Genomic DNA, 17,648 nt, shown 5'->3' with positions numbered 1-17,648 from the left:
TTTTTTTTTGGAGTGGTAATAAAAAAAAATTGCTGGAAAAGCCACGCCAGAAAAACTTCAGATAGTGATATGATTCATGTCTATTTCTTAAATACCAACAAAACAAAATAAATTCAAAAAGCCTTAACCCCAGGATCACTGTAGAGTGACACATTTTTCAGCGATTTATTCTTGGAACCCATTCATTAATTTATGGAGGGGTTCTGATCTGCACTGTTGGAAAAAATACCCATATTATATGTCCTTAAAGTTGTTCATGCTTCACTTCAAAGAGAACTGACATCTTGACTCACCCATGAATTAGATTTAAGTGAGCCAGAGTTGTACAAAGTTGTCAGCCTCTCTCACAAAGTCATCAAAGTCCAGTGGCAAGACAAAAGTCAGGACAAGTGGCAATGGCACAGCATGCAATGGATGACTTTGTGTCTTACATGATTGATCAAGCCATTAGTGCTCCACAATACCTGCTTCCACCACCGAACAAATTTTTCTCATCTGCCCATTCGGCTGGGGGAAGTTTTCACATGCTTGGGGTAGATGACCCCCTAACTCATTGAAGGTTTGGAGGCCTGTTGGTTACACTCAAAGCATGTATTTAAAATACAGGAATACTGAAGAGATTTATGCAATGGTTAAAATTCTATCAGGTGAATCTGATTTTCCCAAAAAAATATTTTTATAAATAGTATCCAACTTTTATTGAATTCAATAACATGCAATAAATAATTATTAAATACCTACTATGTACAGGGCATTATGCTAGGTATTGGGGACCAAAGACAAAAACAATAAATTGATCTTGTCCATTAGAGTGCATTACTATCCCTACTAAGGGGACAGAACATGCACACAAATAAGTTAATATAAAATTATACAAAGTAATTTAAAGAGAAAAAAAATACTTATAATGGGGATGAGTAAAGATCTCATGTTAGCACTGACACATAAGCTGTGATTTATAGGAAGCTAGGTATTTTTCAAAACAGAAGTGAGTAGGGATTGTATTGCATATATAAATCAATTGTACAAAATCATGGAGATAAGAGTTGGTAACTGCAGAATATTTTCCATAGAGCATATGAAGGAACATAATATGAAACAAGATTAGAAAGATAGATTGAAGCCATATTTTAGAAGAATATATATATATACATGAGTTGGGAAGTTTCATTTTTAAGGAAAAAGAATTGATGATATTTTTAGTAGGGTGCTGATACAGTGAAATCTATCTTAGGAATATCAACTCCATTGACAAACTAAAGGTAATTTGGAAAGGGGAGAGACTGCCTGTACTATGGTACCTCTCTCTGGTACCAATTTTGTTGGATTTATATAGACAAATTTTGCCTTCCCCCTTCCTTTTTAGTCTAAAGCCCTCTTGACTACATTTGCAAAGCTCAGGGAAACTGCAACCCTTGTTGGTACAATTTCAACTCTGGCCAATAACCATCAATCCTTGATTGGAATCTCTGGTCAAGAAATTAGACTCTACTATTAAATATCATCTACTTAAACATCTATTCACCTCCCAAATCTACCTTTCTCTTCTGAAGCCCCTGCCTGCAACTGGTAGTTGTCATAAAAACATTACCTGCACCCTAAAGGTCATAACTTTCTTGCCCAACACTTCATCATCTTCAACAGTTCTTTCTGGATTCCTCCTGGTGCTATCACTTATGTACATGTGAACCACCATAAGTGGGTAGTAGTTACTCATAAGGAAAACAGCAGATTTCTAATTGTTATTTCCAAATTGGCAAACTGCTGGCTCAGTACGTTTTAGCAAGGAACCACCAAGAACTGTTTTCCTTTTCTTTCCCTATTCCTTATTGAATGATTTCTTACTGACAAAACAATTCCAGTTCAGAATGGACCAATCTCTAAAAGATGGTCAGAGCCATACAAAGCAGGCCAGAGAGAGCTAAATCAGGAATCAAATAGCAGTTTAATTTCAGAGTGAAGAAAACAGCTTATAAGCAAAGTCAACCTTCCTAAGAAGGGGGGGCTTGAGGGCTTATGGTAGGGGTAGGGTTTTAAAGTGCAAAAACCACAAAAGTCTGTACTACCACACAGTCATTCTTAGGTCCTGAGTAAACAGTTTTCATGGTTGGCATTTTGGGGGGACAATACAGGCACTTTTGGTTCCTGTGGGAATCATCAAGCCTTGTGGTTGTCTCAAGTTGTTAGGATTGCTGAGCCTTGTGATCATTCAGTGGCATGTAGAACCAGAGTGCAGCACCTGGTTCCGTCCACTTAACAGTTATAAACACTGGGATTGTTAGCATGTGATGAGATTTGATTGATCACTTTCTGCTGTAGCATATCACTTGTGGCCCCAGCTCTCAGGTCAAAATACTCTGGGAAATGAGGATGCTCTAAAAAATCTAAATAGTATAATCATTACACATAATATGAAAATCATAAATCCCAATTCTGGGATTTTGCTGTGGCTGAGATTATCCAGAGGGTGAGCACAAAGGATTATTATTATTATTATGCCAAGTTCAGAGAACAGCTTGCTTTCTGGCCCTTAGCTCTGGAAAACAAGGTGTTTCCTAAAATCCTAACATTACTGAAATCACTTGTTAATCCATACAATCATTCCTTGAAGGACAAGTAGATGCTTCCTCCTCAGACACTCTGAGCATCCCTCCCCTTTAGGAATAGCTTTGTATCTATCTCTAAGTGTCAGCTGCTCCTTTTCTATCCTTTCCTCTGTGTCAAATTTTTCCAACATCCAACATTCTAATATAGGTCAAAATTCCACTCTTACTCTTCATATCCTTTTTTTTTTTTGGGGGGGGGGGTTGGTGGTTTTCAAATTAAGGTGCTTCTGTTGTAACTGTTTCTACTGTTTGTTTTCAGGAATACTTTGTTCTACCTAATAATCTGGAGAGTCTTCTTGAGCCCTTTTACCTTCCCTTCTAAAAAAGGGAGACTACCCTGTATTTTTTTTTTTAAAGCAATCGGGGTTAAGTAACTTGCTCAAGGTTACACAGCCAGGTGTTTCTGGGTGGGTGCTAAGTGTTGGAGCCTAGATTCCATACCCAAGTCGACCCGACAGTGGAGCCATTGCTCTTACTCGCTGTGCTACCTGGCCACCCCTGACTACCCTGTATTTTGAAAATAGATAATAGTTACTTGGCTTTCGGCAGAAATTAAAACATCTCAGTTGATATATGTCACTGCAAAGTTCTCCTTAGTCTTTTTTATCTTTTTTTGCTTTTTAGAGGGCAATTGGGGTTAAGTAACTTGCCCAAGGTCACACGGCTAGGTTTTGTGTGTGTGTGTGCGTGTTAAGTGTCTGAGGCCAGATCCAAACTCGGATCCTCCTGACTCCGGGGCCAGCACTCTACTCACTGAGCCACCTAGCTGTTCCCTTAGTCTTTATACTTGCTAGAAATAAAACTTCTCACTCTTTGGCCTTCTTGTTAGTAGTTCTCCTTTACAACAGCTCAGGGGATATCTTCTTCTCTGAACGTATTAATTTTCTGACCTTATTAGCATCTTCTTATACTCTTAGTATCATGATAACCTCACCCAATTTCCATTCCCCTTTCTTATTTTCCTGTGCCTTACCAACTTATTTTGCTTTCCTTGTCTTTCATTCTTTTACCCAAATGCCTTTTCCTCCTCTTTATGTCCTTTTCCTCCTGCACAGGGCTTTCACCTTCTCCTGCTGTTCCTTTACTCCAAATCTATCCAAGCAAGAATCTTTGAATTCTTGAATTGAAAAATGAATCTTTGAGGGAACACCCCTTCCCCCTATTCTATCACCACTATTTCAGTCTTCAATTTGCCCAAGGTAGCAAATTGGCCCAAAGGTCGTACAAATTTTTCAGGACTGCTACCCAAAACATGGACTTTACTTAATTTATATTTTTGAGAATAAAATTTCACCACCCACACAATGTGTCCTCTTTAATAACTACAGAAACACTAGGAAAATGGAAGATGTTCTAAAAGAAATCATTTTCATTTGATACTATTATTAATTTAAGATCATGGAATATAATAGGATAAGAATAAGAATGATTATATTACAATTTTTATAATTCCACATAAATATAAAGAAGCTAATTTATAGAATGTCAAGGTCATATGCAAGTTAGGCCATCTTAGAGGAGAAAAGGGAAAGGTAAATTAATTATAAATAAAGGATTTGAAAGTTGCCTCAATTTTCAAAATGCCACCCCCTCACCCCAACCCTTAATTAGAGGTATAAGAAAAAATGGGAACTTTTTCATGAAGACCAAAACTTTACAAGTATAATAGTCACAGGAAACCATGGCCAACCTCTGCCCTTCACCATACTTGAGATGTTTACAGTGTGCCACATAAAAACTGCAGATAGAGCAGAGGCAAAGAGCCAGTATACTTATCCCAGTATCACATTCAGTACATTAGTGAACTCATCATAAGCATGCCTCTGGTTTTGATTGACCTTACTTTTAAAGAAAATTGTTATCTTTTTATTACATTTTAAAACTAAAAAATGTATTGATAGCTTTTGATATCACCTTCAAAATACATGTCTCCCCAACCTCCTAGGTAGAGAGTCATCCTTTGTGGCAAAGATTTAAAAAAGAAAAACAAAAGCAGTTTGGCAAAACTAACCAACATACGAACTGATTCTGCGAGTACATGAAATGTTTAATGTTTTAAGGATCAAAGGTGATAATTAAACATCAGCAGAAATGCTATTTTACTGGGGAATAAAGTCTAATTTATAGGCAATAGAAAATAGGTCTTAATAGCCAAACCAGTCCTACCTAATAAAATATTTCTTTAAAATATTTATTTCAAATCTGTTTATTCTGCTACATTGAGGGGAATTTTTCTTCCAAAATGTTTCTTTCAGCATTATAGGATTATTGATTTAGACCAGAAGGGGTCTTAGAGGTTTTCTAGTCCAATACCCTCATTTTGCAGTTGAGGAAAAGGAGAACCAGAGAGATGAAAATACTTCCCAACACAGTAAATAGCGGAACCAGGACTTGAAACCAGGTCGTCTGACTCAAAGGTCAATGTTCTTTCCTCCACACCAAAGAATGGGTAGGAATTCAACACTTGTAGAGACATTTCAGGAACAGAGAATTTCATGGAGACCAGAAGGTAAAGGCAGTGTTCAGGGGTAAGTTAGAAGTCCAGCTTAATGGAGCATGGAAAATGAGTTACGCAGAAAGATGTGTAAAAATAAATTGATTAAAAAAAACTATTTGAGGCTTAAATATTGCTAGAAAAATTTTTATCATGGGCCTATTTTCTCTACAATGAAGGATTTACAGTAGATTTCTTTGGCATCTTGTATATTTAAAATCCTGATTCTATAGAATGTCAAAACAACATAGTCTCAAGGCTGTAGATATAAATACATATATAAGAATATAATACATTTGGGGGTACACTTACTAGTAAAAATCACCCCAAATATTTTAGTGTTTCAGCATAATTTATATACAGTATTCTATCAACAAGTCTCCAGAAGACAAACAATGTTGTAAATGTTGCTTCTCTTCACTACTCACTCCCTCCTCAATTTTTTTTACAGGTAAACCCAGTCTTCTCCAACTTTTTTCTATTACAGGCTATCCCCCTGAAGTTAATGTGCAGCACAAAGGAGCTTCCTAAATCAGGTATGAATTTGCTATGACCAAGGAATGACTCTGCATATTTAAATGAAATTAATAGCATAGTTCTTTAAATGTGTGGAATATATTTTCATTGATCCCAGTTAATGTGTTGTTTAATGCAATTTGTAATCCATAGTACTTCTCTGACAGAGAATTTCACAATGGAAGATGAAATTTTGTTGGTCAGAACCAAATTTTTGTATTTGCTGTCAAGAGAGAAATGCAACCAGGATATTGGGAAGGAAGATGATGAACTTCTGATTTGATTATGAGAGAGAATCGTTCCATTAGTGAAGTGAGTGATAGTGAGTCAAGGTAATAAGGGAAACTAGAGACTGGTGCTAAAACAGTCTAACTACACTGGGGTGCTGCCAGAGATTGGGCAGGGGAGTGGGATGGAGGGGCTGCAAGTGCTGAAGAAATGTTGTTTGGGCTACTGCTGATTGCTAATATTCCATTAAGGAAAACAGGTACAAGATGGGAAAGTGGTTGTCTTTCATCTCCCCTTCCAGAATGATAGACATTCATCCTCCAAAGTTATCCTACTCCATAAAGTTGGTTTATACTTTCCATCTTAATTAGTGCCACAGTCAATTTCAATAAAGAATAGAGCCTAACCCTTCCTGTTGTGTGTTACATTGTTTGTGAAACATAAGGCTGAGTACAATAAAGACAAACCTTCAATGACTAAATGTCAGGGTGGGAGGAGTTCTTATCTTCCCACCAAGTGGGGGCTCACAAGCTAAATGAGAAAATTATTGGTATTTTGAGAATTATATTCTCTATAAATAGCCAGCAACAGGAAATTTTGGATCTGCATTTCCACACCTTGTGTGAAATCTGAGCCACTGCTATTGTGGGTGGCACTATGTAGGTAACATTGCGTGTGCAGAGAACATTCTCTGTAGGAATTAAGGGGAGAAGGATCAACTAGAGAGAAGGTCCTACCTGGTGGAAGGAAAGGGAGAATAAACAGAAAAGTCTGGCACCCACACATTCCAAAGGGTAGTATGGCCAGAGGAGGGAGTAACTGAGTGGCCATTCCTTTTTCTTTTCAGGAGGTAAACCTTTTTTTGTTTTACTCCAAACCAAACAAACCTCCACCCCTTACAGGCACCAGGCTACACAGTTTACTCCAGGAAACAGAACAAAGAAATGTAAATTAAAACAATAAACAAGGGCTGCATCGACTGTATAATCAATCATTTTTTCTTTTCTTGGGGGTGAGGAAAGGGAGGAGATGGAGGGGTCAATGCAACAGCTAAGTCTTAGCCATCAGTACCAAAGAGGTTGTACCAATCCAAAGGTGACTTTTCAGTGACTCAAATTTAATTGTAGCACCTGCCAAGTGTAGAATTTCTCTGCCTCAGAATATGCATCAGTCTAACTCTGCCTACCTCATTATAAAATGACACAGCCCCCAATGACCTTGGGGTCAGAGTATTGCCAGGACAATCAACCTCCTAAGATCAGTACTTCAGCAGGATCATTTCCCCGAACTCACACGTCTCCTTGTATCCTTTTGATATGTATAGCAGAGGCTAGCATATTAATCAATAAGCCCTATAGCTTGATCAATTTGGTGTATGCTCTGTTACTTTAAATCCTAGTCCTGACCAGGAGATAAGGAAAATTACAATTTGGTGACATAGCAATCTATCAAAAAAGAAAGTCCAGCTATAAAAGAAGTGAAAACATAAATTTGTTTCTTTAACATACACAGTTGTAAATAAGTTTGTTGTCAAACATCATAATTTTTGTGGGTGATTTTAAGTCCTCTGACAATTCTTTTAAGTCAATGGATACTAAGTCTTACTTTGTATGTATGACATATAGAAAGTTAGACATAGTTTTATTAATCATGCTAATAGATAATTAATAAAGGGAGTCAGTGGCACTCTCAAATACCAAAGAACCTTTGTGGAACCCATTCAACACTTCTGTGCCCTTGTAAGAGTCAGTGGTCTTGAGGGCAGAAATCAACTCTGGTTAACAATCAGTGAGAAGAATAACTATTATAATGAGAGGTGGACCTATTCTAATATGGGGCTAAGGGACATGACTGATCACTCTCACTCCTAGACCACCCCCAGCCTCAGGTCATCCAGACAAAGTACCTACCTCTACTCAGACCTGGCTGTGTGGAACACAATGAACCAGAATTCACATTAGATTAAATTCTTTGTAAGGTTTTTTAGTTGAGCGGCGTAACAAAATTCCTACCCTTTAGAACTGAATTTTGAATTGACTTAATCTCCAAATGAGGAAGGAAGAGAATCCTGGATCTCTATAATATTTAGCTATTTAATAATCATTACTCTCACATTTAGTATCATTTAATTGGCTTTTGATAGCCTTTGATTTGTTTTCCTACTCTTACCTCCCTCTTTCTCATTAGCAAGGGCACAGTAAAGATATGTCCTACTAAAAAAATTTGAGGAAAATATAAAGGTTACTGCTTAAAATGAAAGAATGGAACTACTGAGATACTCATCAGAGAATGGTCCTGCCTTTTAAATTCAGGTTCAACTATTGCCCTGTCATGTTTGAGTACTTTAGAGTTGGTCACATTTTACATTTTTCATGATACTAACAAATTTATCCTTACTATTAGAAAATATGCCTTCTGGAAAAGAATTCATTTAGACATTTCCATTAAAAGAGAATAGTTTTAAATTAAATTAAAACACTTTCCAAACCAACGACTATGCTTTCTACAATTATTATTCTGTAAGTAGGTGAAGGATCTATATGTGTGAAGAACTCTCTCCATCACTGCTACCCTATGCAAATCTATAACTTAACAGATCAAACTGAAGGACTTACCTGGAGCACATAAAATTAAGTAACTTGTGCAGTCCCATAGCTAGGGTCAAAGGTGGAATTTTACCCTATCCTGAACATTAACTCCAGAACTCTGTCCCCTACACCACAAAACATCCATCAATTATTAATATTAAATTCATTAGGCCACACACCTTGATTTCTATCAGCATATAGTAATTATCTTTTAAAAATATTGTTTTAATTCTTCAGCTGTGATATAATATTCATATAGTCAAGTCAGCAATAAATTTAAATCTAAAGTCATTCTTTAATCATGACATGAATTGTCATTTATAACCCTCTGAAACTGTTTTACAGTTTATGGTCCCTGCCAAGCTTTCCTAATTCAGTTACAATCAAGAGGGTGTTTTATTCTAAGTTGTTAAAATTGAAATACCCTCTTATTATGTCCTCTTGCCATCTGTATTTTTATAGTTCTTTTCTAAAGAAACCTTATAAACATCTGAATGTTAACATTAATTCCTCAAATTTTAAAGTCTGATGGTGATGACTTCTAAAAGCTCAAGCTCTCATTTTAAATTAAAGAAGTAATTAATTGAATTCTGACAGTTACTTAGAAAATGATCTATTTTCTTTATATACTATAAAATTGAGAATTGTATACAGAATAGGATTATCACAGCTACTAGCATCTCAGATGCCATCTATCTAAAAAAAAAGGTGGTAATGTACCTCCCCCAATATAATTAAATATCATAACACACAAGGCTTGATCCTAGTAATTAGATGCCACAGGTGGCTAGGTGGTACAGTAGATAGAGTTCTGGGCATGGAGTCAGGAAGAACTGAATTCAAATATGGCCTCAGATACTTAATAGCTATGTGACCTTGGACAACTTACTTACCTTCTCTTTGTCTCAGTTTTCTCATCTATAAAAGGGGAATAATAGAACCTAGCTCCTAGGGTTATTGTGAGGATCAAATGAAATATTTGTAAAGCATATAGTGCATTGCCCGTATATAGCAGGTTCTTCATAAATGTTTGTTTCAACAGTCATACTCATAGTCCTCAGTATGATAGTTTAGTTTCTCATCTCCTTTGTAAGCTAGCTTCCTTGTAATTTCAGATTCTTACTTTCACAGTCTCCATCTTGAAAGAGAATATAGGACAGTGGGAAGAACACTGGGTTTGTAATTAGAGGATATGAATTCACGTGCTGTGTCTGCCATTTCCTACCTTGGGGAAGTCATTTAATCTCAATAGACCATAGCTCCTCATCCCACAATGAAGGGATTGGACTAGATGACTTCTAAATATTGGAACAAATCAAAACAAATATTATACATGCAATATCCCACACCCATGGATCTCTATCTTTGCAAAAGTGGAGAAGGAGGTGTCTTCTCATTTCTATTCTTTAGTGGCAAACTTAGTCATTAACATTTTTTGGGAATATTCATGTTAGAGTGTGTTGTGGTGGTTGTTCTTTCCTTTTGTATTGCTGTTGCCATCCAGTTTAATTTTCCTGGCTCTGCTTCCTTCATTTTGCATTAGTTCTCACCCATCTGTCTTTTTATCATGTTTGTCTTTCCTTATAGCACAGTAATATTTCATCACATTCACGTACTGCAATTTTTAAATCATTTGTCAACTGATCATCTACTGTTTCCAGTTATTCACTACCTCAAAAAGTGCCTCTATAAATATTTGTTATATATTGGAGCCTTTCTTTTTGTCAACAACCTCCTTAAAGGATATGCCTAGCAGAAATATTTCTGGGCAAAAGCATGTGGACATTTTAGTCACCTTATTTGCATAATAACCAATTGTTTTCCAAAATGACTAACAATTCAAAATTTAGTCAAAAATGCATTGATGTCTTTTCACAATGTATACACACTTTTTCCTCACCCTTCATTATGGTCAGGCACAGCTCAAAAATTTTATCCCAAAGTTCTCTACAGACTGGCAATAATCAATCCATTACCAAACTACCTTTGCAAACTCATTTCTCACTCTATGGACCCTCTTTCCCACCTGCCTGTTCTTCTGATAGTTTCTTGCTAGCACTCCCTTGAAACTTTCTGCTTACCGTGTTTCCCCGATAATAAGACACTGTCTTATTATTATTTTTTGGACAGAAAAACACCAGAGGGCTTATTTTCAAGGGAGGGCTTATTTTAATGAACATTGACAGCAATTTTAACAAACAGGTAAATGTGAACAAAAAAAAAAATGTACCTTTATTCAATAAGCAAATCACTGGGGAAGAACAGGATGACGCGCTCACTGCTGCAGCTCTGATTGGATGCAGCTCGGGAGCGAGGCATGCGTTTGGGGGGGGGAGGACGGTGCATACAGAGGGTACCGTAGTGTAGCGCAGGGGATCACCTTCACTACAGTAGCAATCTCAATAGGGCTTATTTTAGGGGGAGAGCTTATTTTAGAGGAATCTTACACAGTAAGGGGAGGGCTTATTTTCGGGATAGGTCTTATTATCGGGGAAACACGGTAGTAGGATATCCTTGGACCATAGTTTTGTTTTTGCTTTTCCTTCTGTTACTGCACCTTTTGTTCAGATGTTTCCATCACAATGAATGGCATAATTTATAACTCTTTCTTTTCTCCAACCTATTTTCTATTTCAAGATACAGATAAATGCCTACCTCCTCTGTTTAGTCTTACTGACCACTACAACTCTTTACCTTTCCCTAGGTATTTTCCCTAAGGGAAGTTGAACAGTATCCATTGCTTCGCTTTGCCTCAGGAATTAATTTTAGGAAGACTTGAGTTCAAATCCTTATCCCTCAACCTCCTGTCCCTCCCACCCTCCCCACCCCCCAACCTGATACTATCTGTGTGACCCTAGGCAGGTGAAGACCTCTCAGTCTTAGGTTCCTCAAATAAGAAATGATAATAATAATAGTGGATTGAACAGACCCGTTATGAGTCAGGAAGATCTGAGTTCAAATTCGGCCTTAGATACTTACTACCTGTGTAACTGTACAAATTACTTAACCCATTTGCCTCAGTTTCCTCATCTATAAAATGGGGATGATAATAATAGCACCTACACCTGCGAAGATCAAATGAGATAAAAACTGTAATGTGCTGAGCTCACACTAAGTGCTTTATAAATGATAGCTATTATTATTACTATATTGCTTTTAAACCTTTGTTCTATAAATGCTAGGCTCCTGGAGCCTCGTTTTTCTCTGTAAAATGGGTTAGCAGCACCTACCTCACAGCATTTTTGGTGGGGAATCAAATAAGATAACATGTAAAACGCTTTGCAAGCTTAAATCATTATACACGGAAATAGACCCAAAGAGATTAAATGTCTGGCTCCACGCTGCATAGACGGAATAGCAGAACTGAGACTAGAGACCCAGGGTTTGGATTTCTAGGTAGCGAGGAAACTCCCAGCTGGGTCCACCTGCTTCTAGGCAGGACTGGAGCCTCTCTGGGCTACAGGATGGAAACTAACCAAACCAAACCGACCCCGGCCAGGAGCCAGGTCTGATTGGCTGCTTCCATCCTCATCCCTCGAGGCTAAGGCGGCGGCGCGCATGCGCATGGCATCCCGGGGCGCCTCTGTTCCGCCGTCCCTTCCTGCTGCTCCTCTCTCCATCCGGGTCTCCGGGGTTCCGGCCCCAGCTCTCCCCGGGATCGCATGTCAGTCTCCTACCTTCTCTTTCTCGAGTGACAGCCGAGCTCCGTCGGGGGGGTCCCCAGGGGCCGGTTCCGGCGGTGAGTCCTGTGGGGCTGAGGCTGGGTGGGCCCCGGAGGCGGCGTGGGAGTAGAGCAGGGGGAGGGTGAGTGGGACCTCCCAAGCCGGGCCTCAGTTTCTCGGTGAGGAATTGGATCACGGGGCCTTCGCCTCTCCCTGTCAGGCGTCAAGTCCCGCTCCTCTCTCCCCACTCGTATTGTGGAAGCCGAGAAAGCGTCCGACCCGGAGTCCGGAGACTGGGGTTCCAGCCCGAACTCCGACCTTTGTAGTAGCTGTGTCCCTTGTAGGCAGCTTCCTCGCCCGCTCCTCTCCCCCTCGAGCTGCACCCAGTCAGCGAACATTTATTAAGTGCCTTCTATGTGCCGGGCACTGTGTGGGAGCATGGGAGGGGTAGGGAGAGGGAGTGGGAACCAAACTGCCCCTGCCCTTGGGGAGCTTCCATTCTTATTTAAAACGGTGACGTGCGCTGTGCCTGTAGTTGGGCCACCTACCCCCTGGGACGGTAGTGAGGAAAGTGCTGGGTCCTCTTTAAAGGGCTGTGTTAAGTGTGAGCTCTTGGTTGGTGCTCCTGGTCCAGGCCAAAGTGCTTCTACTCCTGGGGCGAAGGAACACCTTCCCCTGCTGTTCTTTCCTTCCTCCCGGGGTCTTTTATCTACAGTTCTGAAGACCAGACCTGGAAAGGGAAAATGCCCTTAATGTTACGGTTCTTGGGTTGTAGTCCTCAGCCGTGCTGCTAATAAACGTGGGTGAGCTTGAGGGCTTCACTCAGTTTTTTTTTTTTTAATCTGCACAATGGAAGATGAATTAGTTGATAGACCCTCCAAAGTCTTTTGGGGCTCCTTAGCTAACTCCTAGGATGAGGAGCTGAGAGGATAGGGGGGAAATGTTTGTGATCCCAGGGAAATGCACTAGGTAGGAAAGCTGATAATGTTGGGAGTGGGGGAGAATGAGTTGTGTATTTGAATTTAATGTTGCTTGGAAAGAGTACTTCAAAGTGTGGCCTCAAGAGACTTTCTTCCACCGATATACTGTAGAGTTTTCCTTTTTACTGTTACTACAGTTGTATCCCTTTAATATGATCCTAAGAGATGCAAATTATACTGCGGTTCACCACAGTTCAAGTGTTTCTAATTTTGTTGTCACAAGCCTTTTACTACCGAGGTGGAGGTGAATTTTGAGAGAAGCCATGTTGATCTTTGTAATTGACCTTATGATTTATTTTGTGAACATTGGTATAACCAAAATGAGTTACCATACTAAAGCCTATTTCTGTTGAACGAAAGGGTATTAGCAGTATAGCCTCTAATTATTTTTTTTCATCATATTGAATCGAAATATTTAGCTACTATTTGTGATTTACTTTAAAAGTCATATGATACATTCAGTATTCCAAGCCAGGGAAGAGTATGCATTACTGTATCTAAAACAGGAAAAATATTTTCATATTCCTTTTATAAAGCATGATCTGAAAAAACTTTTTTAGAAAATAAGTACTTTTTAATCATTACATTGATCAAATCTTAAAGCTTGATTTGTTAATAAGCTTTTGTGTATTTGATTTTCTCTTTTTAGGGAGAAAGTATTGTAACCTCTGTATTTTATGATACTTGAATTTAGTGGTATAACCCTAATAATCATACCTTTTTAAAGTAACATTTTCCCTGGAATCATTAGCATAATTTATATTTGTATTTGTAAACTACTTTAAAGTGCTGTACAATGGAATTTTTCCAGGTTTGAAGTACTTGACTGAGGAGCTGTGTATCACCAGAATGAGACTTGTAATTCTTGATAATTATGACTTGGCTAGTGAATGGGCAGCCAAATACATCTGTAATCGAATTATCCAGTTCAAACCAGGACAGGACAGATATTTTACCCTGGGCTTGCCAACAGGTAATAAGCTAATTTTTTCCAGATTAAAAAGTAAAGATTTATGAAAATGTTTGTATTTTATTATCCTTGCTCTATTTTTTATATAGTTATTACATTATTATTGTTTATTCTGGAAAGAATGAAAAAAGAAACATTCGTGAGATACAAAAATCTAAGTAAAAAAATGCATTGGGTACTATGGTCTTAAGACATTTCTGTCTTCGATAATCATTTACTTTCACAAGGTTTTTTTTTTATCATTTTCTTTTTGTTTGGTTTTGGGGGAGGGGGAAGGTTTGTTATTCCTATCATTTCTCCCGATTTTTCCAGTTTGGGTTTCAGCAGGTGAAACTCATCAATAAGAAGTGGTGAAAAAATTTGGGCAGCTAGGTGGTTCAGTGGATAAAGTGCTTACCTGAAATCAGGAAGACTTTGGATACTTACCGTCTGTATGACTCCAGACAAGCCACTTAACCCTGTTTGCCTCAGTTTCCTCATCTGTAAAATGAACTGGAGAAAGAAATGACAAACCACTCCAGTATTTTTGCCAAGAAAACCGAAAATGTGCTCACAAAGTGTTGGACACAGCTGAACAGCATCAGAGTGAAAGAATTAAGGTAGCATAACATTCTGGATAGAGTATGAGACTTTGGAGTATACAGTCATTTAAAATCTTGCTTCTAACATTTTCAGGTTGTATGACCACTGGAAAGTCATTTAACAGTGATACTGAGATTTAGAACTCAGGGAACCTTAACCGTCATCTAGTTCAGTTACCTCATTTTGTAGACAAAGCAACCGAGGCCCAGAGAAATAGATTATTTGCCATGGTAAGGGGAAAGCTGAGATTGGAACTTTGGTGTTTGGTCTCCAAATTCAACTCTCTTTCCATTCTGACATTTATATAGTGCTTTAATGTTTGCAAATCACTTTACATGCATTATTTCATTTTATCTTCATTAACGGCTGTATGAAGTAGGTGCTGTTATTAACCTTTTATTATTTAACCTCTCAATCTTAGCTCTGTAAACTCGAAATAACATCTATAGGACCTACTTCTCAGAATTATCATATTAGATAAAGTGTGTAAAATGGTCATGCAAACTTGAGAGTGCTATGTAAGTGGCAGTTATTACTTCTCGTATTTTCTTTTAGTCATTTTCTCTTTCTATACCTCTTTTTTCCCCTTTTCTTGAAGTGTTACAAAAGAATGATGACAATTACCTTACACCAAAGGACTTTTTCAGGACAGAACCTTAACTGTCTTGGCCTAGTCATGTTAAATTGACTTTCTGTTTTAGGCCACTAGATTAGGTAATGTTAATGAGAAAGTGAGTTTTTCTACGCCTTTGGTAATCACTTTCCTTTTTTCACTTTCTCTAGATAGATCTCCATCTTTAATTAAGAGCAAAGTTCCTAAATATAATCTTTCTACACTATTCTGGAAACATTTCTCAGCTTGTGGAACTCCAAAAATCCCTCTGGGATTTAAGTCTAGGGAGTTACCTAAGGCACATATATGGACCAAGTGATTTGTCCACAGTCACACAAGTAGTAAATATCAGACTCAGAATTTTCACTTAGATCTTCCTGACTGTAAACTTAGTAAATTCATTTTAAAATAAGGAAAATAAAAAAAAATTAAAAGAAAATTGAGTCTATTGTGTAACAATAGGGAAAATGGAACAAACTTTCTAATCTTATGTCTGATAGTTTATTTTTTAAGCCACAATTCAAACTTGTTATGAAAAGATACTGTATGTCATTTGAATTCCTTGAGTTGGAAGAGACAGAGTCTATATTTATTCATCCTTATGTTAGGCCACAGGTTCTGGGGTGGGGAAGAAAGGAGGAGAGGGGGGACAGAATCAGTGTTGGGCATTTGTATTGGGGCAGCTAGGTGGCACAGGAGAGTGCTGGGCCTGGAGTCTGGAAGACTCATCTTCCTAAGTTCAAATCAGGCCTCAGACACTTAATTACTGTGTGAACCTGGGTAAGTCACTTAACCCTGTTTGCCTTAGTTTCTTCATCTGTAAAATGAGCTGGAGAAGGAAATGACAAACCACTCCAGTATCTTTGCCTAGAAAATCCCCAATGGGGTCTTGAAGAATTGGACACAATTGAAGTGACTAAACAACATTTTAAAGTTTATTTTACTGTGTTTTAAAAAGTAATTTAAAATTGAAATTTAATTTCAAGAAAGCCTACTGTTTTCCTTTTCTCCTTATCTTGTCCTTCTTGCTTTACTTTGTTCAGTAATTTTTTCCTTTTTTTTCCCAATTTTTTTTAACATTTTTATTTAAATTTTGAGTTCTAAATTCTATTCCTTCCTCCCTCTTCTCCCCTCCCCTCTCCCTGAGATCATATGCAATTAGATATGGGTAATAGATGTACAATTATGTAAAACATTTCCATATTAGTCATTTTGTACAAGAAAAAAAGAAAAAAACGAAAGTGAAAAATAGCATGCTTCAGTCTGTATTCAGTCAATATCAGTTCTTTCTCTGAGAGAGATAGTATGCTTCATCTTTAGTCCTTTGGGATTGTCTTGGATCATTGTTGTTCAGTATTTCTGTAGGACTTACTTATAACGACCAAATTGGTGGTTCACTAATTATGAATATAACTCTTTTCTAGATAGTGCTTTAAGGTGGACAAAGTGCTTTCCTCAACACAAAGCAGTGAAGTAGGTAGGGTAAACATCCATATTTCATAGATAAGAAAACTGAGATATAAAGAAGCCATATAATTTTCTCAGGGTCAAAAGTGTGTGTGTGTGTGTGTGTGTGTGTGTGTGTGTGTGTGTGTATGTACTAAAACTTGAAATCAAGTCACTTGACTTTAAGTACAGTGTTGTCATTTGACTCCTCTCTCTTAAGGTCTTCCCAAACTGTGAAATGACTTTGAATTTCTTCTCTCCCTTTGACTATCCTCAGCAACTTGCCCTAATAGGACAGATTTTCTATTCATCCTCAAACTGAAATCCAGGGGTTAAGATGGGGCTGATATTTTTTATTCTTCTGCTAAAAAAAAATTGTTTTTGTTTTTTTTCAGGAAGCACACCTTTGGGATGCTATAAAAAACTAATAGAATATCACAAGAATGGAGATCTTTCCTTCAAATATGTAAAGACCTTTAACATGGATGAATATGTAGGTAGGTAAGCTGTATTTTTCTGTGATACTAAAATAGTTGCCTGGAATTACACATACTATTTTGTGAGTGGCTTGTTTTCTGCACTTTATATTTTTTTCAATACATACCCCTTTAATTATATGTGTTGCCTTTGAGCCTTCTAGGCTTCCTAGAATTTCTATTAAAAATTCCAAATATCACTGGAATAATTTTCCTGGTATATTGTTAAATTGTGTGGATGATATAGAGGTGGAAGTATTTGGGTGGTTAAATACATTGACTAAGATAATTGTGACCCGAAACTAACACATAATATTACATAGATTGAAGCTAACTAGCTCTTAAATAAATAAGGGATAAATGCAAAGTCCTGTACTTTGGGCTAAAAAAATTCAATTCTGTACTTACAGAATAGGAAGTATGTGGCTAAGAAAGTTCATATTGAAGATTAGGGATTTTAATGGAATTAAGTATGAGTCAGCACAGT

The 17,648-nt window shown here is 37.7% G+C and overlaps 1 protein-coding gene across 4 annotated transcripts in view; it reads left to right on the top strand.

The window, feature by feature from the left end:
* Positions 1–11,971: 11,971 nt before the first annotated feature.
* Positions 11,972–17,648, top strand: part of GNPDA2 (glucosamine-6-phosphate deaminase 2) — a 37,177-nt gene continuing 31,500 nt past the window's right edge. For 3 of the 4 annotated variants that reach the window (XR_011171838.1, XM_069105167.1, XM_069105170.1), the window contains exons 1-3: positions 11,972–12,171; positions 13,886–14,047; positions 17,081–17,182. Coding sequence is in view for 3 of the 4 variants with exons in the window: in XM_069105167.1 (XP_068961268.1) it covers positions 11,991–12,171; positions 13,886–14,047; positions 17,081–17,182 (445 nt within the window). In the remaining variant the exon portion in view is untranslated. The remainder of the gene's footprint in view (positions 12,172–13,885; positions 14,048–17,080; positions 17,183–17,648) is intronic. The other variant, XM_069105168.1, reaches the window with a different exon arrangement.

The sequence above is a fragment of the Petaurus breviceps genome, unplaced genomic scaffold (assembly GCF_028583685.1).
Source record: "Petaurus breviceps papuanus isolate PSGF00001 unplaced genomic scaffold, PetGlider_PUasm1.0 76, whole genome shotgun sequence".
Taxonomy (NCBI): Eukaryota; Metazoa; Chordata; class Mammalia; order Diprotodontia; family Petauridae; genus Petaurus; species Petaurus breviceps.
This window is presented reverse-complemented; position numbering and strand designations above follow the sequence as displayed.